General features: G+C 46.9%; 1 protein-coding gene across 3 annotated transcripts; it reads right to left on the bottom strand.

Moving 5' to 3' along the window:
- Positions 1-146: 146 nt before the first annotated feature.
- Positions 147-24,745, bottom strand: eml4 (EMAP like 4). Of its 3 annotated transcripts, XM_079695709.1 has the most exons (24): positions 24,456-24,745; positions 21,732-21,887; positions 21,466-21,586; positions 16,753-16,920; positions 15,226-15,366; positions 15,043-15,068; positions 14,785-14,820; positions 12,620-12,743; positions 12,332-12,481; positions 12,177-12,246; positions 11,981-12,091; positions 10,508-10,603; positions 9,807-9,941; positions 6,848-6,986; positions 6,541-6,689; positions 5,417-5,542; positions 4,326-4,457; positions 4,153-4,220; positions 3,145-3,233; positions 2,959-3,056; positions 2,414-2,501; positions 2,215-2,313; positions 1,805-1,935; positions 147-1,653 (listed from the first exon to the last, which is right to left on the bottom strand). In XM_079695709.1, the coding sequence occupies exons 1-24, from the start codon at positions 24,478-24,480 to the stop codon at positions 1,261-1,263; spliced, it is 2,871 nt and encodes a 956-aa protein (XP_079551835.1). In that variant the 5' UTR covers positions 24,481-24,745; the 3' UTR covers positions 147-1,260. The 3 variants fall into 3 exon arrangements, with proteins under 3 accessions (XP_079551835.1, XP_079551836.1, XP_079551837.1); XM_079695710.1 differs by lacking the exon at positions 14,785-14,820; XM_079695711.1 differs by lacking the exon at positions 16,753-16,920 and having other exon boundaries at positions 24,456-24,744.
- Positions 24,746-25,120: the final 375 nt, after the last annotated feature.

The following is a 25,120-nucleotide window of genomic DNA, read 5'->3' as shown; positions in this document are numbered from 1 at the left end:
AGAGTGGTGCATTCAGGCGCTCCTCGCATGGTCCACCTCCCAGGGTCAGGGTTATTCTTTCACAAACCCTTTTTTCTGATTCTTGCCACACCACATGAAAGCTGCTAAAGGCTAATATGCTAACAGAGACGGGAGAGAAGCTGGAGTCCGTTTTTAACATTTATTTGCATTTTTTTGTTGAAATCTTCAGTACAGTCTGTCGTCTGACAGGGATGCATTTGAGAAAACATGATTGGCTCAAAACAGTCAAATGAACGTTGTCATGGTTACCGAACACTGTAAAATAACAGACAGACCCCACCAATCGCGTCACCGCCCCCCTCACATAACCCCGCACCCCAGAGGGCAGATTAGAAAAAATGATGACATGGAAGATGGAGATATAAAGGTTAAAGATATAAAAGATAAGTAAATTGACAAATCAAAGATGGAGATATGAAGATATGAGATGGAGATATAAAGATAAAAAGTATTAAAAAGGCAAAACATTAATGACCACCCGTGGGGTGATGGCATTCAGAACAATAAACAGAGATGGTCCATAAGAAACACAGATCAGCAGTCACTCAATCAGTCACTGAAAACCAGCCAATCAGAGAGGAGCAGCTGTCCTGGCCCCTAATTGGCTGAGAGATGCGAGAGTTGAATGTGGTTTTTACAGTGTAGCTGAGGAGCTGCTGCCCCCTGGTGGTAACAGAAATATACACAGATCTCTGCAGCATATACAAACTGACATTAAATCACCTATCACAGCTTCTCTGGAGCTCCTTCAGGTGGCGCTTTATTCTGAAGGCCCCCCTGCGTCCACTGGCCGGACGTGTTCAAATGTTCCCAGCATGCTTCTGGGTGTGGTTCATGTTTCCTGCATGTTTCACATTAAAAGCCTCCCGTAGTTCTGTCCCTTCCCTTGAGGGCTTTTATTGTGAAATGTCTATAAAAATGTGGCAGTTTAACAAAATAAAAGCCCAACAAAGTCCAGTCAAAGGAGAGAATCAGTTTCCTGTTTTAAACTTCCTGCGGCTACTTCTACGTCACTGTTTTTTTTTCATCATAAACAGCAATATCCCAGTATTTCTAAAACAACATGTAAAGAGAACCAGTTTCTGAAACTCATTTAAGACTTCAGGTCCACTTCCCGTCTTACTGCTCTGCTCTGATTGGAGAAAAAGTTACCCGAGGTCACACACATACACTGAATGTCCAATCACAACGTCTGGCTGGTCCTCACAAAGATAGCTGTACCAACAGTCACTCACACTATTAAGAGGTGAGAGGGGGCAGCCCCTCGTCGCTGGGCGTTGCCGTGTCGTCGCTCGGATCCAGGCTGTCCTTCAGACTCACACTGCTGTCAGAGGGGGGTGGGGTCAGAGCTGAGGGGGCCGGGCTTTCTGGGTAGGGGTCCTGGGTCCCATTGGCTGTTGGGGCAGAGATGGGTTCCTGTATGGGCGTGGTCACTGATAGAGGGGGCGGGTTGAAGTCAGGGGCGGAGTTAGAGAGCTGTCCGTCAGGGAGGGAGAGGGCGGGTCTTTCCACCAGGCGCCACTGCATGATGCTTGTGTCTTTCCCCCCCGTGGAGACCAGGTGACTGTCGTTATACAGGAAGCTCACGTTGGTCACATGACTGCTGTGAGCACTGTACTTATGGCTGGGAGCCTGCGGGGAAACACACACCTCAAACTCATTAAACCTGTATAACGGGAGCACTGTGTGTGTGTGTGTGTGTGTGTGTGTGTGTGTGTGTGTGTGTGTGTGTGTGTGTGTGTGTGTGTGTGTGTGTGTGTGTGTGTGTGTGTGTGTTTCTCACCTTGGGGGTGGAGCATGGGTAGGCAAACAGGTGAACTTTACAGAAGTCGTCTGCCAGAGCGATTACCTTCCTGTTGTGAGATCTGATCAGAGCGTTGATGTCGGTGCCGTCTGAACCCTCGGGCCAAACACCTGACACACACACACACACACACACACACACACACACACACACACACACACACACACACACACACACACACACACACACACACACACACACACACACACACACACACACACACACACACACACACACACACACACACACACACACACACACACACACACACACACACACACACACACACACACACACACACACACGTTTGTAACAGGAACAAACAAGTGTGTTATTTTTACTTTAAACGTACAGGTGTACTGAGTGCACAGGTGTGCAGGTGTACTGACCGAACACGTGGTACCCCAGTACGCAGGTGTAGGTGGCCCAGTCGATGTCTTTGCACTCGGAGCGATTTCTGATCAGCTTACAGCCGTTTGGAACATCCCCTAAAAACACACAACTGTTACTACACAACACTGCAGTGAAACACAACAACAACAACAACAACAACAACAACAACAACAACAACAACAACACAGTACTCACAGTACAGGATCTCGTAGTCTCCCGAGTTGGACATGATGAAGTTGTTGTCAGGTGACCAGTCCAGGTGTGTGATGTAGCTCGAATGTCCCTGTGAACACATCCAGGTGACCCATGAACACACCTTCATCTTCATCATCATCATCATCATCATCATCATCATCATCATCATGAATCATTAGGGTGCTTGTCAGACTGGGTGACTCGTTAGAGTCCTTGTCAGACTGGGTGACTCGTTAGGTTGCTTGTCAGACTGGGTGACTCGTTAGGGTGCTTGTCAGACTGGGTGACTCGTTAGGGTGCTTGTCAGACTGGGTGACTCGTTAGGGTGCTTGTCAGACTGGGTGACTCGTTAGGGTGCTTGTCAGACTGGGTGACTCGTTAGGGTGCTTGTCAGACTGGGTGACTCGTTAGGGTGCTTGTCAGACTGGGTGACTCGTTAGGGTGCTTGTCAGACTGAGTGACTCGTTAGGGTCCTTGTCACACTGGGTGACTCATTAGGGTGCTTGTCAGACTGGGTGAATCGTAAAGGAAGTAAAGGGACTGACCGAGCACTTCCCGTATCGGCTGTACTTGCGTCCTCTCTCGGAGACGGTGTAGAGGTAAATAAGGTTATCGTGAGATCCAACCGCCAACAGAGCGCCATCTGCAGACACAAACAGAGAGGAGCATTGTGGGTAATGTAGTTCACTCCTCGCAAAGCATGATCATGAAAACAGGATGATGTCACCCACCGACAGAGAAGCGCATCACTGACAGCTGCTCGTTACCATCCGTGTGGATAGACACCAGGTCTGTGGTGTCTGCGTCCAGGACGTACCACCTGAGAGACAGACAGGCGAGAGACAGGTGAGACACAGACAGGTGAGAGACAAACAGGTGAGAGACAGACAGACAGGTGAGAGACAGGTGAGAGACAGACAAATGAGAGACAGACAGGTGAGAGACAGACAGGTGAGAGACAGACAGGGGAGAGACAGACAGGCGAGAGACAGGTGAGTCACAGACAGGTGAGAGACAGGTGAGAGACAGACAAATGAGAGACAGACAGGTGAGAGGGAGACAGGTGAGAGAGACAGGTGAGAGACAGAAAGGTGAGAGACAGGCGAGAGACAGGTGAAAGACAGACAGGTGAGAGAAAGGTGAGCGACAGACAGGTGAGAGACAGACAGGTGAGAGACAAACAGGTGAGATAAAGGTGAGCGACAGACAGGTGAGAGACAGGCGAGAGACAGACAGGTGACAGACAAACAGGTGAGAGACAGATGAGAGACAGACAGGTGAGAGACAAACAGGTGAGATAAAGGTGAGCGACAGAGAAGTGAGAGACAGGCGAGAGACAGACAGGTGACAGACAAACAGGTGAGAGACAGATGAGAGACAGGTCAGAGACAGACTGGTGGGAGACAGGTGAGACACAGACAGGTGAGAGACAGGTGAGAGACAGACAAATGAGAGACAGACAGGTGAGAGGGAGACAGGTGAGAGAGACAGGTGAGAGACAGAAAGGTGATAGACAGGTGAGAGACAGGCGAGAGACAGGTGAAAGACAGACAGGTGAGAGAAAGGTGAGCGACAGACAGGTGAGAGACAGACAGGTGAGAGACAAACAGGTGAGATAAAGGTGAGCGACAGACAGGTGAGAGACAGGCGAGAGACAGACAGGTGACAGACAAACAGGTGAGAGACAGATGAGAGACAGGTGAGAGACAGACAGGTGGGAGACAGACAGAGATACTCACTTTCCTGAATGTGTCCCTATCGCAACCACGGCTCCGCTGGGATGGAAGTCTGCACAGTGTCCGTGTTCCTGAGAGGACATAATGCTGTCAATCATCCTCCAATCAGCTGTCAATCATTCAATCAGCTGTCAATCATCTTCCAATCAGCGGTGAATCCTCCAATCAAAGCTCACCTCCAGCGAGCGGCTCCACTGCAGGCGATGCTCCTCGGCGCTCCAGAGGCAGACCAGCCGGTCCTGAGCGCAGGTCAGAAACATCCCTCTGGAGGGGTGGGAGGCCAGACCCCACAGCTCGTCAGTGTGTCCCTGAACACGTCACATTATTACTGGGACCCTGAACACGTCACATTATTACTGAGACCCTGAACACGTCACAGTATTACTGAGACCCTGAACACATCACAGTATTACTGAGACCCTTAACACATCACAGTATTACTGAGACCCTGAACACATCACAGTATTACTGAGACCCTGAACACATCACAGTATTACTGAGACCCTTAACACATCACAGTATTACTGAGACCCTGAACACATCACAGTATTATTGAGACCCTGAACACGTCACAGCATTACTGAGACCCTGAACACATCACAGTACTACTGGGACACTACTGAGAGCCTGAACACATCACGGTACTTGTTAGAAATCACAAGTCTCTCCCCTCTCAACCTGCATCACCACCTCTGTCAAACAAGTGTAGACCACTCCCCCAACAAAGTCTTTAAAGCTCCGCCCTTCAGGCCGGTCACTCATTTCCTTCCCACCAGAGACTGAGGAACAAAGGAACTGTGAGTTGGCACATGGAGCTGAATTGTTTGTACTTAAATCAGTTGATGAAATGTTGAGCTTGACTTTAACACACTGTTTTGTTTATGTTAGATCCGCCTTCTAGATTCCCTTTGACCCATATCTATGTTAAAGAAAAGAGTTTAATCCATGCATGAGATGATGTAAGTGGAATACTGAACCTTATTTATCATTATGATTATTGTAGTTATAGTTCCTTTTTATTTAGATAAAATCATCCAAAGCAGCGAAACCTTTGTCAACCATCATTTGGAAAATAAAAGGTTCAAACGGCCTGCTGGATGCAGTGTTTGATTGTGCACACATCTTCAGTACTACTGAGACACTACTGTGAGCCTGAACACATCACGGTATTACTGAGACCCTGAACCAATTATAACAAGATTAACACAAATAATAGTAATAATAATAATGATTGAAATAAAAACAATAATATAAAGACAATAATCACCTGGACCTCCACCAGGAAGCCGTCGTTAAAGGTTCCTCTGAGGATGAAGTTACGAGACGTTCCCACCAGGATCTCGTCCCCCTTCCCCTCAGAAACCGCTCGGATGGTTCCGTACTGATCCGGGACCTGCACGCACACATCATGTGACCCAAGATCAGTGTGTGGCTATTGTAACATGACGTGTTTGAGTTCATTTGCCTACTTAATATCGCACGTCCTAAAAAAGAAAAATGTGAATATCGCGCATGCGCATAACGCGATTATTGTCACGACACGATATATCGTGCAGCCCTAGTGTGTGTGTGTGTGCGTGTGTGCGTATGTGCGTGTGCGTGTGTGTGTTACTTCATAACACACACGGGGACGTGTACTAACCGGAAAAGCATGACATGGGCCCTTTAAAAGGATTAGGTGTCTCATAAATACTGCCCCAAACTCTTTACCCCAAGGTCTTACCCCAACCATAACCCCAGAGACGACATACTAATCTCCCGGCGCACAGGAAGGTCCGAGGTCTTTGAGAACGGTCTCGTTTGAACCGGCTCGGAGATTACATGTCGTTTGACCCCTCTGTTTTACCTAATGTCAAAGGTCACGCCTTAAAACAGGAGAAAACCTTCCGTTAAGGTTTTTATCTCAACGCGCCCATTTCCCCTCATATGTCGTATGTCCCCGAAAGCCACTCCAAAGTGGATATATTTGCGATGCTGCATCCCTGTAAACATATTTGTGTGTGTGTGTGTGTGTGTGTGTGTGTGTGTGTGTGTGTGTGTGTGTTGATGGGGCCCTTCATCGTCATGTTGGGGAACATCATGGGGGATGTGATGTGTTTCCTGTTCCTGTACGCTGAGATCTTCTTTCCATACGCCTGCAGCTTCTGGATCATCTTCGGAGGTTCATCCATCCATCCATTCATTCATCCATTCATCCATCCATCCATATATCCATTCATTCATCCATCCATCCATCCATCCATCCATTCATGTGTGTGTGTGTGTGTGTGTGTGTGTGTGTGTGTGTGTGTGTGTGTGTGTGTGTGTGTGTGTGTGTGTGTGTGTGTGTGTGTGTGTGTGTGTGTGTGTGTGTGTGTGTGTGTGTGTGTGTGTGTGTGTGTGTGTGTGTACCTCCATGTCCCGCTCTGCTCTCACTTCCTGGTCCCACAGGATGATCTTCCGGTCCTTTCCCCCCCCGGTCAGCAGGCTGCCGCTCCTCGTCTCACACACACAGAACACACTGCCTTCATGAGCCTTGACCTGCCGGCTGATCTGAAACGCTGTACACACACATTCTGTTATTATAACACTGATAATAAAACAGTAACAGTCAATCATTAATACTGTGATGGTGCGTTCACACCGGACGCGATGCAAGTATTCGCTTCGCTCTAATCGCTCTCATCGCATCACTCTAACTTCTGGTTCTGGGTCTCACCTCGGGGGCCCTTGCTGGGGGGGGGGGTCTCCGAAGCGCTGCGGGTCCAGACCAGTAAGACCCCCCCTGAGTCTCCGGTCAGGATGTCTCCACAGCTCAGGAACACCAGACACTGGATGAACTTTGGCTTCTCGTACTTCTGAGAGAGCCAACAGAATAACAGCATGTGAGTATTACAGGATGAAAAGACCCAAATATTCATTATGACTGTAGTATATAGCGCGTGAATAAACCGTATATAACGCGTATATAACCTGTATACAAACCGTATATGACGCGTGTATAACCTGTATATAAACCGTATATGACGCGTATATAACCTGTATATAACCTGTATACAAACCGTATATGACGCGTATATAACCTGTATACAAACCGTATATGACGCGTATATAACCTGTATATAAACCGTATATGACGCGTATATAACCTGTATATAAACCGTATATGACGCGTATATAACCTGTATATAAACCGTATATGACGCGTATATAACCTGTATATAAACCGTATATGACGCGTATATAACCTGTATACAAACCGTATATGACGCGTATATAACCTGTATACAAACCGTATATGACGCGTATATAACCTGTATATAAACCGTATATGACGCGTATATAACCTGTATATAAACCGTATATGACGCGTATATAACCTGTATATAAACCGTATATGACGCGTATATAACCTGTATATAAACCGTATATGACGCGTATATAACCTGTATACAAACCGTATATGACGCGTATATAACCTGTATACAAACCGTATATGACGCGTATATAACCTGTATACAAACCGTATATGACGCGTATATAACCTGTATACAAACCGTATATGACGCGTATATAACCTGTATACAAACCGTATATGACGCGTATATAACCTGTATATAAACCGTATATGACGCGTATATAACCTGTATATAAACCGTATATGACGCGTATATAACCTGTATACAAACCGTATATGACGCGTATATAACCTGTATACAAACCGTATATGACGCGTATATAACCTGTATATAAACCGTATATGACGCGTATATAACCTGTATATAAACCGTATATGACGCGTATATAAACTGTATATAAACCGTATATGACGCGTATATAACCTGTATACAAACCGTATATGACGCGTATATAACCTGTATACAAACCGTATATGACGCGTATATAACCTGTATACAAACCGTATATGACGCGTATATAACCTGTATACAAACCGTATATGACGCGTATATAACCTGTATACAAACCGTATATGACGCGTATATAACCTGTATACAAACCGTATATGACGCGTATATAACCTGTATACAAACCGTATATGACGCGTATATAACCTGTATATAAACCGTATATGACGCGTATATAACCTGTATATAAACCGTATATGACGCGTATATAACCTGTATATAAACCGTATATGACGCGTATATAACCTGTATATAAACCGTATAACACACGACATGTCACTTGTTAGACGCTTTTATCCAAAGCGACTTACATACTCAATACTGTGGACAATCCCCACAGGAGCACTTTGGGCTGAAGTGTCTCAGGGACAGTGGCGTTTTCCCCTGGAGGCCAAGGGAAGCCAGGCTTCCCCTGTTTTTTCGGATTGTAGTTATAATTTTAATAAATAAATAAAAACACTTTGTTTAGTTTCGGAAATTCTTTGTTGTGTGTTGCTGCCGGCCCGTCTCTCCCCCATTCTCATTGAGTATTTTACAAAGAGTGAAACAGCGCCCCCTCTAGATGTTATGGTGAAACAGTAGATTGCACTCTCTGTTGCGAGAGGAGGCCAGCCGAAATTTGCTTCCCTTGGTGAAAAAAAATGGAGGGATTGACCAATCAGATGAGGCTCACATCATGCCCCTGCCAACCTGTGATTGGTCAGGGCCATGCCAAGGGAAGCCAGAGGCGGCTGGCTTCCCTTGCCTCACAATCCAATCAAATCGCATCAATTTAGTGGTGCAGTGACGCGTCCCAAAAAGCGGAAGTAAGATGCGCTCGGTTTCCCTCCACAAAGAGCAATGGGATTTCTCCACAAGGTTTTGGAAAATAGCTCAAAAAAAGGTCAGTGGAAAACGAACCTGTTTGATAAATGCACGTTTTGTTCAGTCGGATAATATCCACATGTCTACCCAACTTTTATAATTTTCTAATCATAAATCTAATCGATAGAAGATAGATAGCGTCACTGCACCACTCTCACCGCTGTTAGAAAGTAGCAAGCAACGAAGCAAGTGCAATTATTGAGGGTTGAGATTTGTAGTATTTAATCAAAAATAATTGTACTAAACTTCCGCTGCAGAAGCAACAACAAATACAATCTGATGACAGGCCAATGCCCAAACTGGAGCGAGGAACAAAGGAGCGAACCGGACGTAAAACGTTAAAGGTCTCCTGATTTACTTTGTGAATGAATGCTTATTAGAGTTTGGGCTGGAGAGTGCGTGCGGACCTGTCGGTCAGATAGCAGGCGTGTGTAAGTCCTGCATCTGTATGATACAAATGTGTGTAAAATGATACCGGGCGCTGTAATCACTCATCTGGTTACGTTATTACATTGAGCACCACACCCCCCCCCCCACCCCAAAAGAAAGGACGTATTATTGGCTTCCCTTCATTTTTTCCCCACGCCACGCTACTGCTCAGGGACACAACGACATGCTGACTGCACTGGGGTTTGAACCTGTGGCATCTGATCCCAACACCAACGCACAATCGACTGCGCCACACGCCTCCCTGGACTTATATATAACCTGTAAATAAACCGTATACAACACGTATATACCCGTTAATAACTCGGCTAAGAAGGGCCCCCGAGGTGAGAAAAAGACCCAGAACCCAGACCGTATACAACCCATTTATAACCGGTATACAACACGTATATACCCCAGCCTGTATGAAAGCAATGAATAGACTTTGGACCCCGTCCTCACCCCAAAGATGCCCTGTTTCCGGGCCAGAGAGGTCCCGCTCCAGGTCCAGAAGAAGATGTGGGACTTCCCGCAGGTGACGATGGTGTGGGGGTCGGTGGGGTGGAACTGCACCTCCAGAACCACCTCGTTAGTGCTCTGGAACAGAAGCATAGTGTTATCCAGCTGCTGGAATATTGATCTTTATATTTTCTATTAAATATGAACCCAGCTGCTTCACAGACTGGTTCAGGACACAAACCATTAAACTGATTTACACTGTTTGTGTTTTCTTCTACAGACTGATGGTATGCTTGGTATTGATGGCATTGTTGGTATTGATAGTATTGATGGTACTGTGAGTATTAATGGTATTGATAGTGGTGTTGATGCTATTGATGGTATTAATGGAAATTATGTTATTGTTTGGATTAACAGTGTTAATGGAATTAATGGAGAAAATGGTATTAATGTTATTGATGGTATTGAGTGTATTAATAGTATTAATGGTGTTGTTGGTATTGATTGTATTATTGTGATATTGGTATTAATTATATTGATGGCATTGACAGTAATGATGGGGTTTATGGTTTTGATGGAATCAATGGTATTTGTTGGTATTTTTGGTACCGTTAGAATTAATGATATTGATGGTGTTTATGGTATTGATAGTATGGATGGTAATGATGGTATTGTTGGTATTGGATGAAGTGATACATTCTCACCTTGATCTCAGCAATCTTTGACTTCTTCTGCCACTCCCACACCGTCAGCATGTGGTCGTTACAGTCGTCAACAACACTGAGGTGCTGCCCCGAGTCCTGTGGACACAGACAGGTTACACACAGACAGGTTACACACATACAGGTTCCACACAGACAGGTTACAGACAGACAGGTTACACACAGACAGGTTACACACAGACAGGTTACAGACAGACAGGTTCCACACAGACAGGTTCCACACAGACAGGTTACACACAGACAGGTTACACACAGACAGGTTACACACAGACAGGTTACACACAGACAGGTTACAGACAGACAGGTTACAGACAGACAGGTTACACACAGACAGGTTCCACACAGACAGGTTCCACACAGACAGGTTCCACACAGACAGGTTCCACACAGACAGGTTACACACAGACAGGTTACACACAGACAGGTTACAGACAGACAGGTTACACACAGACAGGTTCCACACAGACAGGTTCCACACAGACAGGTTCCACACAGACAGGTTACACACAGACAGGTTACAGACAGACAGGTTCCACACAGACAGGTTACACACAGACAGGTTACAGACAGACAGGTTACACACAGACAGGTTACAGACAGACAGGTTCCACACAGACAGGTTCCACACAGACAGGTTCCACAGACAGGTTACACACAGACAGGTTCCACAGACAGGTTACACACAGACAGGTTACAGACACACAGGTTACAGACAGACAGGTTCCACATAGACAGGTTCCACACAGACAGGTTCCACACAGACAGGTTCCACACAGACAGGTTACAGACACACAGGTTACAGACAGACAGGTTACAGACAGACAGGTTATACACAGACAGGTTCCACACAGACATGTTACACACAGACAGGTTACAGACACACAGGTTACAGACAGACAGGTTACAGACAGACAGGTTACAGACAGACAGGTTATACACAGACAGGTTCCACACAGACAGGTTCCACACAGACAGGTTACACACAGACAGGTTACAGACAGACAGGTTACAGACAGACAGGTTATACACAGACAGGTTCCACACAGACAGGTTACACACAGACAGGTTACAGACAGACAGGTTATACACAGACAGGTTCCACACGGACAGGTTCCACACAGACAGGTTCCACACAGACAGGTTACAGACACACAGGTTACAGACAGACAGGTTACACACAGACAGGTTCCACACAGACAGGTTCCACACAGACAGGTTCCACACAGACAGGTTACACACAGACAGGTTACACACAGACAGGTTACAGACACACAGGTTACAGACAGACAGGTTACACACAGACAGGTTCCACAGACAGGTTACACACAGACAGGTTACAGACACACAGGTTACAGACAGACAGGTTACACACAGACAGGTTACACACAGACAGGTTACACACAGACAGGTTACACACAGACAGGCAGACATATGTGGACTACTGGTGATACTCACAGCTTTAGAGAAAGCCAGAGATCCGACGCCCCGCTCGAACGTTCCCAACCCGATGACCTGCAGCGTAGAAAGACTGACGGAGTCCCAGATCCGGACGTGAGGCTGCAGCGCCTGAACGCATCACAGACAAGTTGTATTCATTATTGAAAAAAGGAAACGCTGTGGGATTAGTTTAAGTCTGTTTTTTTCCCCTCACCCGTCCGTCTTTGTCTACTCCTGCAATCTGTCCCGTAGCTATCCGGATCTTATCGGGATGGATGGCCAGACTGACGGGGACACAGAAACATTATGTCACACACAGACAGGCCAATAGGAGGGGAGAAGCTCATTCATATTTGTGTTAGTTCTCACCATTTGACGCAGTCGGTGTGTCCGAGGTAATGTCTCTGAGTCCGTTCTTCGTAGTTAAACAGAACGACGACTGATGCCACAAAGTAAACCATTTCTCCGGTTGGAAGGAGAAACACATTTGCTCTGCAGTCTCTGCCGCGGTAACCGTACCTGCAGGAAGTCAAGGAAGCACCTGGAGATCTAAGTGAAACCTTCTGAATCTACTGAGGAGCTATTGGGCTCCACTGAGGATCTACAGTCTCGGTTGTAATTACGTTACTTTATGTGATGTTTAAATAAAGAGGATACACCCATTCCAGCTTGAGTCTTTCTGAAGGAAGCTCCGTCCGAACGTCCTCGTAGCTCTCCACGTCTGATGGAATGAACATGGTGATTGGTCGTCCTCTCATGAACATCTTAATGTGATTCCCCTCTGAAACACACGGACACGCAAACACCGTCAATGTGGAAATAAATGATCATGAAAGCAGAGGAACAATGCTGCTGATTAGCAAACAGCTAGGTTAAACTAAACCAGACTCATGAGAGGGGTAACGGTACGTCCACACAGCAGCTTTGAAAAAATCTTGAAAATCTTGGAGCTGGGCGTGTCTGAGAGCTTGAGGATTTTTTGCGAGCAACGCGTCCAACAACCAATCACATGAATCTCCCGTCTCCGACCTACAAAGCAAAAAACCCCGGGGATTTTATGCGAGCAATATATATAAACTCCCCAAACAGGCGAAAACCTACCAGTTTCACCCACTGTCTCTGCCACCTCCCTCCATGCCTGGTTCCTCCAGTTTGTATCCCGGTAAATAGTTCTGGTCGTAAAGAACCGGGTGATTTGCTACCGTAATTTCTCGTTTGGAATATGAGGAAATGAACTGCGGTATGTCTCCCAGCTTGCACGCGGTTTGATTGGCTAGCGCTTGTACTGTCAGATTTGCATAAACGGGATTTGATTGGCTGACGCTTCCAGCTCAGCTTCAAAAGTTGAACATTGCTCAACTTTTGAATCCTGAAAATCCTGGAAATCTTCGCTTTGCTTCCCCACAATGCAGTTCGGCGAAAAGCGAGGCAATGTGACGTCATCCCCATTCAAAGTGAATGGGCAGAGAAACGTTGGAAGATTTTTTTAAAGCTGCTGTGTGGACGTACCGTAAGGCTCCGGAAATCATTTATATATATATATATATACATATATATATATATATATATATATATATATATATATATGTATATATATACATACACACAGTATATACATCTAGTGTCATCGCCATAGTATGATTCAAGCCAAAATCTGAGAGAGAGAAAATATCTAAAAACCATGCAGTCGTTTTGTAAACAGCAGTATAAAGAATATAGAGGGACAGGTGAGGGACAGGTGAGTGACAGGTGAGGGACAGGTGAGTGACAGGTGTGGGACAGGTGATGGACAGGTAAGGGACAGGTGAGTGACAAGTGAGGGACAGGTAAGGGACAGGTGAGTGACAGGTGAGACAGGTAAGGGACAGGTGTGGGACAGGTAACAGGTGAGTGACAGGTGAGGGACAGGTGAGACAGGTAAGGGACAGGTGAGTGACAGGTGAGACAGGTGAGGGATAGGTGAGGGACAGGTGAGGGATAGGTGCGACAGGTGAGGGACAGGTGAGACAGGTAAGGGACAGGTAAGTGACAGGTGAGGGACAGGTGAGGGACAGGTGAGTGACAGGTGAGACAGGTAAGGGACAGGTGTGGGACAGGTAACAGGTGAGTGACAGGTGAGGGACAGGTGAGGGACAGGTGAGACAGGTGAGTGACAGGTGAGACAGGTGAGACAGGTGAGGGATAGGTGAGGGACAGGTGAGGGATAGGTGCGACAGGTGAGGGACAGGTGAGACAGGTAAGGGACAAGTAAGTGACAGGTGAGGGACAGGTGAGGGATAGGTGCGACAGGTGAGGGACAGGTGAGGGACAGGTGGGTGACATGCGGGACAGGTAGTGGACAGATGAGATTTAGGCATAGCATGGCGTGCAGGTGAAGCAGATCAAACAGAAACTGCCGTGTCATCGTTTACCTTCACTCACTCACTCGTGTTAAGTCACCTGTCAATCAATGTGAGAAAGGCAGCAGCGTCCAATAACTTGCTTTACATTTAGGTGGTGGGCTGGACTTCTCTTTGGTGCCCTGATTCGTTAGGGTTAGGTTTAGAGGTTCTACATTTTTGACCTTATATAGAGGTACACAACAGCAGGGGGCGGGGCCACAGACAGGTGTGATATCACCTGATTAGGTGGGTGAGAGAGGCTGACGACGTAAAGGAGAGAGAGACGTAAAGGACAGAGAGAGGGAGAGAGAGAAACAGGAAGTCTCATTTAGCTGCTGTTATCATGTTAGCGTGTAAGGATGTTAGCGGGTTAGCCTGTTAGCATGTTAGCAGGTTAGCCTGTTAGCTCTTAGCTCGCTCTGACCACTTATCGGGACTTACCAGCTTGGCTGTTTTTCTCTCGAGTCGATATTTTTGCTGGTTTGAGACAAAGATAACGTCACTTGACAACAACGTAAAAAAAATGAACACATACAACAACAACATCCTGAGAGTCTGAACAGATGTGTGGGTCCAGTAAGAGTAAGCATGATGAGGATGAAGAGGATTGGCTGAAAAAACTGGCTTCCTATTGGCTGGTACTGATGATGATGACGAAGATGCAGATAATTACTGATGTAGATAAGGATGCATATTTACCTTGACTAACCACAGGGTCTCTGTGTCTGAAACGAGAAAAGGAAAACATCTCACTAACCCTGAGACACCATAAATATTATGGTGTGTGTGTGTGTGTGTGTGTGTGTGTGTGTGTGTGTGTGTGTGTGTGTGTGTGTGTGTGTGTGTGTGTGTGTGTGTGTGTGTGTGTGTGTGTGTGTGTACCTCTCGGCAGTCTTCACCACCTTGTTCAGCAGTCTGGAGGTGGACGCAGCTTTCTGCAGTTTGCTCCTGTTCTCCTCGGAGGGATCCCAGGTGCTGCTCTGAGAGCGCTCCATACCTGAGGACCGCTTCACACTGGGCCCCCTGACACACACACACACACACACACACACACACAGTATTAACATCAGGACTGTTACAAGAGGAGGAGGTCACTGAGCTTCGTCTCGATTTATCTCCAGATCAGCTTCATGGCTCTGTTTTCTAGATCGATCTATATTATTTATGATAAATATTACATATATAATTAACATTATATAAATATTCTATATTTTTGAACAGCGTGATAATGCTCACTGAAGATGTCCAATCAAAATGATTTCTGATTCTGGAGATGGAATCTGATTGGCTGGCTCACCTACCTCCCACACACACACACACACACACACACACACACACACACACACACACACACACACACACACACACACACACACACACACACACACACACACACACACACACACACACACACACACACACACACACACACACACACACACACACACACACACACACACACACACACACACACACACACACACACACACACACCAGCAGGAGGTCCTCAGCTAGAGCTGGGAGGAGAAAAGGTTAGTAGCCCAGAGAAATAATGTTCTACCAGCAGATAGAGAAGAGGAGGAAGAGAATCAGGAATGTCATCATATCAGAAATTAAGGCGGCGGTATAAATTGAGTAAAAGCTGGATACGTACGCGCCACCGTATCACTGTCAACGCCCCGCCGTATCATCGTTAGCGCCCCGCCGTATCACCGTTAGCGCCCCGCCGTATCACCCTTAGCGCCCCGCCGTATCACCGTTAGCGCCCCGCCGTATCACCCTTAGCGCGCCGGCATATCACCCTTAGCGCCCTGCCGTATCACCCTTAGCGCGCCGGCATATCACCCTTAGCGCGCCGGCATATCACCCTTAGCGCGCCGGCATATCACCCTTAGCGCGCAGGCATATCACCCATAACGTGCTGCAACTTCAATGATGCCGTTTAAAAACACATTAAGGGCGGTGCCGCCGTGAGCGAACCGAGCCAGCCGTCAACTGCCCTTGACGACCGGTCACCCCCAACACCCCTACTTCCCGCGGTTAGGAGCTGAGATGGTGATGTTTAAAGTAAAACAATTTTTTACATTAATGCGTGGCGGCCGATCTGTGATTCTCCAGAACTCAAGATCAAGGCCCTGGACTCGGATATCATGACATCCTTCATAAGGAAAACACAAAGCTCAGCATTCTACCATCAGAAAGTTCAGGATCTCAGAAGTGTCCTGGATCTCCAGGAGGTCTCAGGAGATCTGCAGGATTCCTAGGATCTCCAGGAGGTCTCCTGATATCTCCAGGATCACCAGGAGATCTCCAGGAGGTCTCAGGAGATCTCAAGGATCACCAGGATCTCCTGGAGGTTAGGGTTAGTCAGAGCAGCGCAGCAGGAGCCGACAGATTAGAGATTTGAACCTTTTGGGGGTCAGGCCTTTACTGCTGTCAGTGGTCTGTGCTGGTCTCTGCTGGGGGGGGTGGGGGGAGGAGGGGGAGGGGGAGAGGTCTTTCTGGCGAGGAGGCTCCTCACGTTCCTGGATCTCCATCATCTGAGATCTGCTGCCCTCCTTCTTCCTCTCTGTGCCACTGTGGACACAACCGGAGCGTGAGAGTCCGCAGACCACTCATTTAACTGACTGCTGATTCCAGTAACTCCACTGACTCTGCTGATTCCACTAACTCCACTAACTCTGCTGAGTCCACTAACGCTGCTGATTCCACTAACTCTGCTGATTTCACTAACTCTCCTGATTCCACTAACTCTGCTGATTCCACTAACTCTCCTGATTCCACTAACTCTGCTGATTCCACTAACTCTCCTGATTCCACTAACTCTGCTGAGTCCACTAACTCTGCTGATTCCACTAACTCTCCTGATTCCACTAACTCTGCTGAGTCCACTAACTCTGCTGATTCCACTAACTCTGCTGAGTCCACTAACTCTCCTGATTCCACTAACTCTGCTGAGTCCACTAACTCTGCTGAGTCCACTAACTCTCCTGATTCCACTAACTCTGCTGAGTCCACTAACTCTGCTGAGTCCACTAACTCTGCTGAGTCCACTAACTCTGCTGATTCCACTAACTCTCCTGATTCCACTAACTCTGCTGATTCCACTAACTCTGCTGAGTCCACTAACTCTCCTGATTCCACTAACTCTGCTGATTCCACTAACTCTCCTGATTCCACTAACTCTGCTGAGTCCACTAACTCTGCTGATTCCACTAACTCTGCTGAGTCCACTAACTCTGCTGATTCCACTAACTCTGCTGATTCCACTAACTCTCCTGATTCCAATAACGCTGCTGAGTCCACTAACTCTGATTCCACTAACTCCACTAACTCTGCTGATTCCACTAACTCTCCTGATTCCAATAACTCTGCTGAGTCCACTAACTCTGATTCCACTAACTCCACTAACTCTCCTGACTCCACTTACTCTGCTGATTCCACTAACTCTCCTGATTCCAATAACTCTGCTGAGTCCACTAACTCTGATTCCACTAACTCCACTAACTCTGCTGATTCCACTAACTCCACTAACTCTGCTGATTCCACTGACTCTCCTGATTCCACTGACTCTGCTGATTCCACTGACTCTCCTGATTCCACTGACTCTGCTGATACCACTGACTCTGCTTAGTCCACCAACTCTCCTGATTCCACTGACTCTGCTGATTCCACTAACTCTGCTGATTCCACTGACTCCTGATTCCACTAACTCTCCTGAGTCCACCAACTCTGCTGATTCCACTAACTCCACTAACTCTCCTCATTCCACTAACTCTGCTGATTCCACTACCTCTCCTGATTCCACTGACTCTGCTGATTCCACTAACTGTCCTGATTCCACTAACTCCACTAACTCTGCTGATTTCACTAACTCCACTAACTCTGCTGATTCCACTAACTCTGCTGATTCCACTAACTCTCCTGATTCCACTAACTCCACTAACTCTCCTCATTCCACTAACTCTGCTGATTCCACTACCTCTCCTGATTCCACTGACTCTGCTGATTCCACAAACTGTCCTGATTCCACTAACTCCACTAATTCTGCTGATTCCACTAACTCTCCTGAGTCCACTAACTCTCCTCATTCCACTAACTCTGCTGATTCCACTGACTCTCCTGATTCCACTGACTCTGCTGATTCCACTAACTGTCCTGATTCCACTAACTCTCCTGAGTCCACCAACTCTGCTGATTCCACTAACTCCACTAACTCTCCTCATTCCACTAACTCTGCTGATTCCACTACCTCTCCTGATTCCACTGACTCTCCTGATTCCAATAACTCTGCTGATTCCACTGACTCCTGATTCCACTAACTCTCCTGAGTCCACCACCTCTCCTGATTCCACTAACTCTCGAGATTCCACTAACTCTGCTGATTCCACTAACTCCACTAACTCTCCTCATTCCACTAACTCTGCTGATTCCACTAACTCTCCTGATTCCACTGACTCTGCTGATTCCACTAACTGTCCTGATTCCACTAACTCCACTAACTCTGCTGATTCCACTAACTCTTGAGATTCCACTAACTCTGCTGATTCCACTAACTCTGCTGATTCCACTAACTCCACTAACTCTCCTGATTCCACTGACTCTGCTGATTCCACTAACTCTGCTGATTCCACTAACTCCACTAACTCTCCTCATTCCACTAACTCTGCTGATTCCACTACCTCTCCTGATTCCACTGACTCTGCTGATTCCACTAACTGTCCTGATTCCACTAACTCCACTAACTCTGCTGATTCCACTAACTCCACTAACTCTCCTCATTCCACTAACTCTGCTGATTCCACTACTTCTCCTGATTCCACTAACTCCACTAACTCTGCTGATTTCACTAACTCCACTAACTCTGCTGATTCCACTAACTCTGCTGATTCCACTAACTCTTGAGATTCCACTAACTCTGCTGATTCCACTAACTCCACTAACTCTCCTGATTCCACTGACTCTGCTGATTCCACTAACTCCACTAACTCTCCTCATTCCACTAACTCTGCTGATTCCACTACCTCTCCTGATTCCACTGACTCTGCTGATTCCACTAACTGTCCTGATTCCACTAACTCCACTAACTCTGCTGATTCCACTAACTCCACTAACTCTCCTCATTCCACTAACTCTGCTGATTCCACTAACTCCACTAATTCTGCTGATTCCACTAACTCTCCTGAGTCCACTAACTCTCCTCATTCCACTAACTCTGCTGATTCCACTGACTCTGCTGATTCCACTGACTCTCCTGATTCCACTGACTCTGCTGATTCCACTAACTGTCCTGATTCCACTAACTCCACTAACTCTCCTGATTCCACTAACTCTGCTGATTCCACTGACTCTCCTGATTCCACTGACTCTGCTGATTCCACTAACTGTCCTGATTCCACTAACTCCACTAACTCTGCTGATTCTACTGACTCTCCTGAGTCCACTAACTCTGATGATTCCACTGACTCTGCTGATTCCACTAACTGCTGATTCCACTAACTCCACTAATTCTGCTGATTCCACTAACTCTCCTGATTCCACTAACTCTCCTGATTCCACTAACTCCACTAATTCTGCTGATTCCAATTACTCTCCTGATTCCCCTAATTCTCCTGATTCCACTGACTCTGCTGACTCCACTAACTCTGCTGATTCCACTGACTCTGCTGATTCCACTAACTCTCCTGATTCCACTAACTCCACAGATTTCACGAGCTCTGCTGATTTAACTGATTTCACTAACTTGGCTGATTCTACTGACTCTCGAGATTCCACTAACTCTGCTGATTCCACTAACTCCACTAACTCTCCTGATTCCACTAACTCTGCTGATTCCACTAACTCCACTAACTCTGCTGATTCCACTAACTCTCCTGATTCCACTAACTCCACTAACTCTCCTGATTCCACTAACTCTGCTGATTCCACTAACTCCACTAACTCTCCTGATTCCACTAACTCTCCTGATTCCACTAACTCCACTAACTCTCCTGATTCCACTAACTCTGCTGATTCCACTAACTCTCCTGACTCCACTAACTCTGCTGATTCCACTAACTCTCCTGATTCCACTAACTCTGCTGATTCCACTAACTCCACTAACTCTCCTGGTTCCACTAACTCTCCTGATTCCACTAACTCTGCTGATTCCACTAACTCCACTAACTCTCCTGATTCCACTAACTCTCCTGATTCCACTAACTCTGCTGATTCCACTAACTCTGCTGAGTCCACTAACTCAGCTGATTCCACTAACTCTCCTGATTCCACTAACTCTGCTGATTCCACTAACTCCACTAACTCTCGAGATTCCACTAACTCTCCTGATTCCACTAAGTCTGCTGATTCCACTAACTCTCCTGATTCCACTAACTCTGCTGATTCCACTAACTCTCCTGATTCCACTAACTCTGCTGATTCCACTAACTCTCCTGATTCCACTGACTCTCCTGATTCCACTAACTCTCCTGGTTCCACTGACTCTCCTGATTCCACTAACTCTCCTGGTTCCACTGACTCTCCTGATTCCACTAACTCTGCTGAGTCCACTGATTCTCCTGATTCCACTAACTCTGCTGATTCCACTGACTCTCCTTAACTCTGCTGATTCCACTAACTCTGCTGAGTCCACTAACTCCACAGATTTCACGAGCTCTGCTGATTTAACTGATTTCACTAAATTGGCCGATTCTACTGACTCTACTGATTTTACTGAATCCCCTGATTTCACCGATTACCCTGACTACAGACATCACTGACGACCGACTTTACTGACTACTGATTTCACTGAATCCTCAGATTTCTCTGACTGCTGATTACCCTGACTCTACTGATTTCACCGACGACTGATTTTACTGACTACACTGACTCTGCTGATTTCACTGATGTAATTCAACAACGTGTGCGAATCGGAGCTGATGCTAGAAACACTCTGAATATAATCAACCTGAATTTGAGAACTGCGGAGAAAACTGAACCGTTAAATATAAATACATGATAGACCTGTGTGTGTGTGTGTGTGTGTGTGTGTGTGTGTGTGTGTGTGTGTGTGTGTGTGTGTGTGTGTGTGTGTGTGTGTGTGTGTGTGTGTGTGTGTGTGTGTGTGTGTGTGTGTGTGTGTACCTCTTGGCAGCAGAGGCCAGCGTCTCCTTCCTGGTGACGGAGGTGGACTCTCTCTTCCTGCCGGGGGTTCCTCCGTTAGAGATGCAAGACATGGAGTACGCTTCCTTCAGAGCGGCACCACCTACAAGGGGGGCATGTTAGACAAGAACCAGTGAACTGGACCAGGACCAGAAACAGGACCAGAACCAGGGCCAGGACCAGGACCAGAACCAGGGCCAGGACCAGGACCAGTGAACTGGACAATAAACAGGTGAATAATAATGTACCTTTCCCTGCGCTCTGCTTCTTGCTCTCGGAGGCGTCGAGGCGTCGCAGAACGTCAGCGAGAGCCGCTTTCATCACGGTGAGCTCGTCTTCCTGCTGCTGGACCCGGAGCTCCAGAGAGGAGAGGCGGTCCGTGACCTCCGAGGACATGCTGTCATCTAGAAGATATATAATATATAATCATATATAAAGAGAGGAGAGGCGGTCCGTCACCTCCGAGGACATGCTGTCATCTAGAGCAGTGGCTCCCAGCCTGGGCCCCCCCCCCCCTTCAAGTTCTAACCGGTTACCATGGCGACACACTTCACCTCACATTGACTATACACAGTATGGATTGTAAGATAGCACAACTAAACAGCTTGTGATAACTCCTTATCATAAATCAGATAGAACAAAGCACAAGAGAATGAATTGAGTGACCAACCCAATGCAAGGTTTATTAGAAAAAGAAACCATTAGAAAGTAGTCTTTGATTTAGGCATTGTTCCCAAGAGATAAAGCAAAAAAGGATATATATGTTAAGCCTTTTCTCGTTCTTAATATAGACTATATTTAGGGTTTATATGTGTTGACTTTACTTGAAAATAGCAGATCTCTGACAGGATATAGTTCGGCTTTGTGAACGTGTGTCTCTTCCTTGGAGGAGCAGCATCGGCCGGACTCCGCTGCTCCTCCGTGCAGAGAGTCTGCAGCAGTGTGTGTCAGCGACGTGCAGTCAGGGGAGGCACGGATTGGCTATCGGGAGAGTCGGGACTTAAACGCTGCGGCTTTCTGGCTAGCACTATGTGGGACCGGACAGCTTTGATCCCCATCGACAGTGGCGATGCTAGAGTCTGTGGGGGCCCCTGGAACCAGCTTTCATCCCCATCAGTGGCACCCCAACACACTCCCCCCCCCCCCCCCCCCCCCCCAGGTGCGCTATGCATGGGGCCGCCTTGAGGGTGTTCCCGACATGTCGTTGCAGTCAATTAAAGGGTGTTTCATGTTGCTGTGGACCTTCTTAATACCTTGGAAAATGCAGTTTAATACTTTTTAATAGCCTTAATTTTCGCTAAATTGATTTATCAACTTTTAATACTTTTTAAGACCCCGGACACCCTATAATTTTAATAGAAATGCAAGTTAGTAGCTATTAAAGGCATAAAAAGACAGAAATGTATAATTCTTTCTTTAATAGAAATGTTTCTTCTGCCCGTAAAGTGTCCAAACCAGGCTTGTCTGGATAAGCGCATTTTTAAAACATAGTCATCGTCCATGCCGGTATCAGTTGGATTATTTGTCTCAGTTGCTCCGATCAGATCGGTCTCCTCCATTTTGTAGATTATTTAGGACTTTTGAATCCACAGAAACACAACGGCAGAATCCGGCTTACTTTGAGCATGTGTTTTAAACAGTTTGATCCCTTTGTGAATTGGTTCCACTTGCGCCGTCCTTTAATTTCTTCATACAGCAGGAATCCAAATGAATGAATCCTGAGTCCAATAACCATCAGAGTCACTCCAATAGAGCTCCTTAGTTACGCTTTCATCCTCCTTTAACTAAACACTACACATTCATCCAGTTTGTGACAGGAGTTATAGCATCTTTGAGACTTTGAAACTTTAATTACCGCTGTTGCCCCCGAACCTCAGCGGAGGTTTGTGTCGTACTACATGCGGTGTGTTTAGCATTTCTCTCAGTAGCCAACGATCGGAGAGTCTGTTGGACATAAACTCTGTGATAAATGTAGTCTACATTTCATAAGAGGTGTAAAACCTGAGAGCATTTTAAATCGCATTTGAACTAAATGCTTATATAACCTGTAGTTGTTTTTGTATGGTTGATTTAATGTGTGAACGAGGCGATGTAGAGAAGTTAAGCTGTCATTATTATAGGCTGCCATTTGTTATAAACTGTTGCAGTGGTGAGCAGGCCTTTTGTTTCTGGATATTTGTAGAGTCAGGTGGTCCCGTGAGGGTTTTTTTATTGGTTAAGTGTCCTTGGTATGAAAGAGTTTGAGAAACACTGATCTAGAGGATATATATTATAATATATAACTTACTGCAATGTACACAGAAATATAAATATATATAACAAATAATGATAATACTGTCAAATATCTCAAATGTATATTGGCCCAGAAGTAAACACACACACATACACATCTAAACACACACACACACACACACACACACACACACACACACAGTCACACACACAGTCAGTTACACACAGACACACAGTTACACACAGTCACACACACAGCTACACAGTTACAAACACACACAGTTGCAGACACACACAGTTGCAGACACACACAGTTGCACAGACACACACACAGTTACACACACACACACACACACAGTTACACACACACACACACACAGTTGCACAGACACACACACACAGTTGCACACACACACAGTTGCACAGACACACACACAGTTACACACACACAGTTACACACACACACAGTTACACACACACACACAGTTACACACACACACAGTTGCACAGACACACACACACAGTTACACACACAGTTGCACAGACAGTTACACACACAGTTGCAGACACACACACACACACACACACACACACACACACACACACACTACTGCACCGGAAGTGTCCCCGCTCACTTCCGGTCAAGCAGTGTGTGTGTGTTTGTTTTGCGGATGGGGGGTGCAGTGACACGTGTCGCTGCCAGATCTCCCCGTGCTGCCGTTGCACGAGCCAGGACTCACCCAGACTTCCGGTGCTCGCGTCCATTTTTCCCGGGAAACGCGCTGTCCGCGCGGGAGGCCTGCGGATGGCTGCGCGCGCACTGCGGGCCTCAGGGTGTGGGGGGTCCGTGGGCTTTGGGATTGATCCAACCGGGGGGGGGGAGGGGTTCCGGGTAGCGCGAGGCCGAAGATCCGCTGCTTTCTGCAGTTACGAGGAGCGCGAGACACCGGAGAGAAACTGCGAGGAAACACAAGAGAAGCAACACTGCGCGTTTCCGTCTGGAGGGGGAGGAGACAAGGGGGGAGATAGAGGGGGGAGGAGAGAGAGGGGGGAGGAGAGAGAGGAAACACAAGAGAAGCAACACTGCGCGTTTCCGTCTGGAGGGGGAGGAGACAAGGGGGGGAGGAGACAAGGGGGGAGAGAGAGAGAGAGAGAGGAGACAAGGGGGGAGAGAGAGAGGAAGGTGGGAGGAGACAATGGGGGAGAGAGAGAAGGGGAGAGAGAGGAAGGTGGGAGGAGACAAGGAGAGAGAGAGCGAGAGATAGAGGAAGGTGGGAGGAGACAAGGAGGAAAGAGAGAGAGGAAGGTGGGAGGAGACAAGGGGGGAGGAAAGAGAGAGGAAGATGGAAGGAGACAAGGAGGAGGAGAGAGGAAGGTGGGAGGAGAGAGAGGAAGGTGAGAGGAG

This window comes from Notothenia rossii (genome assembly GCF_949606895.1).
Source record: "Notothenia rossii genome assembly, contig: scaffold_64, whole genome shotgun sequence".
In the NCBI taxonomy this organism is placed as follows: Eukaryota; Metazoa; Chordata; class Actinopteri; order Perciformes; family Nototheniidae; genus Notothenia; species Notothenia rossii.
The sequence above is the reverse complement of the archived record's forward strand: the minus strand, read 5'-3'. Positions and strand labels throughout refer to the sequence as shown.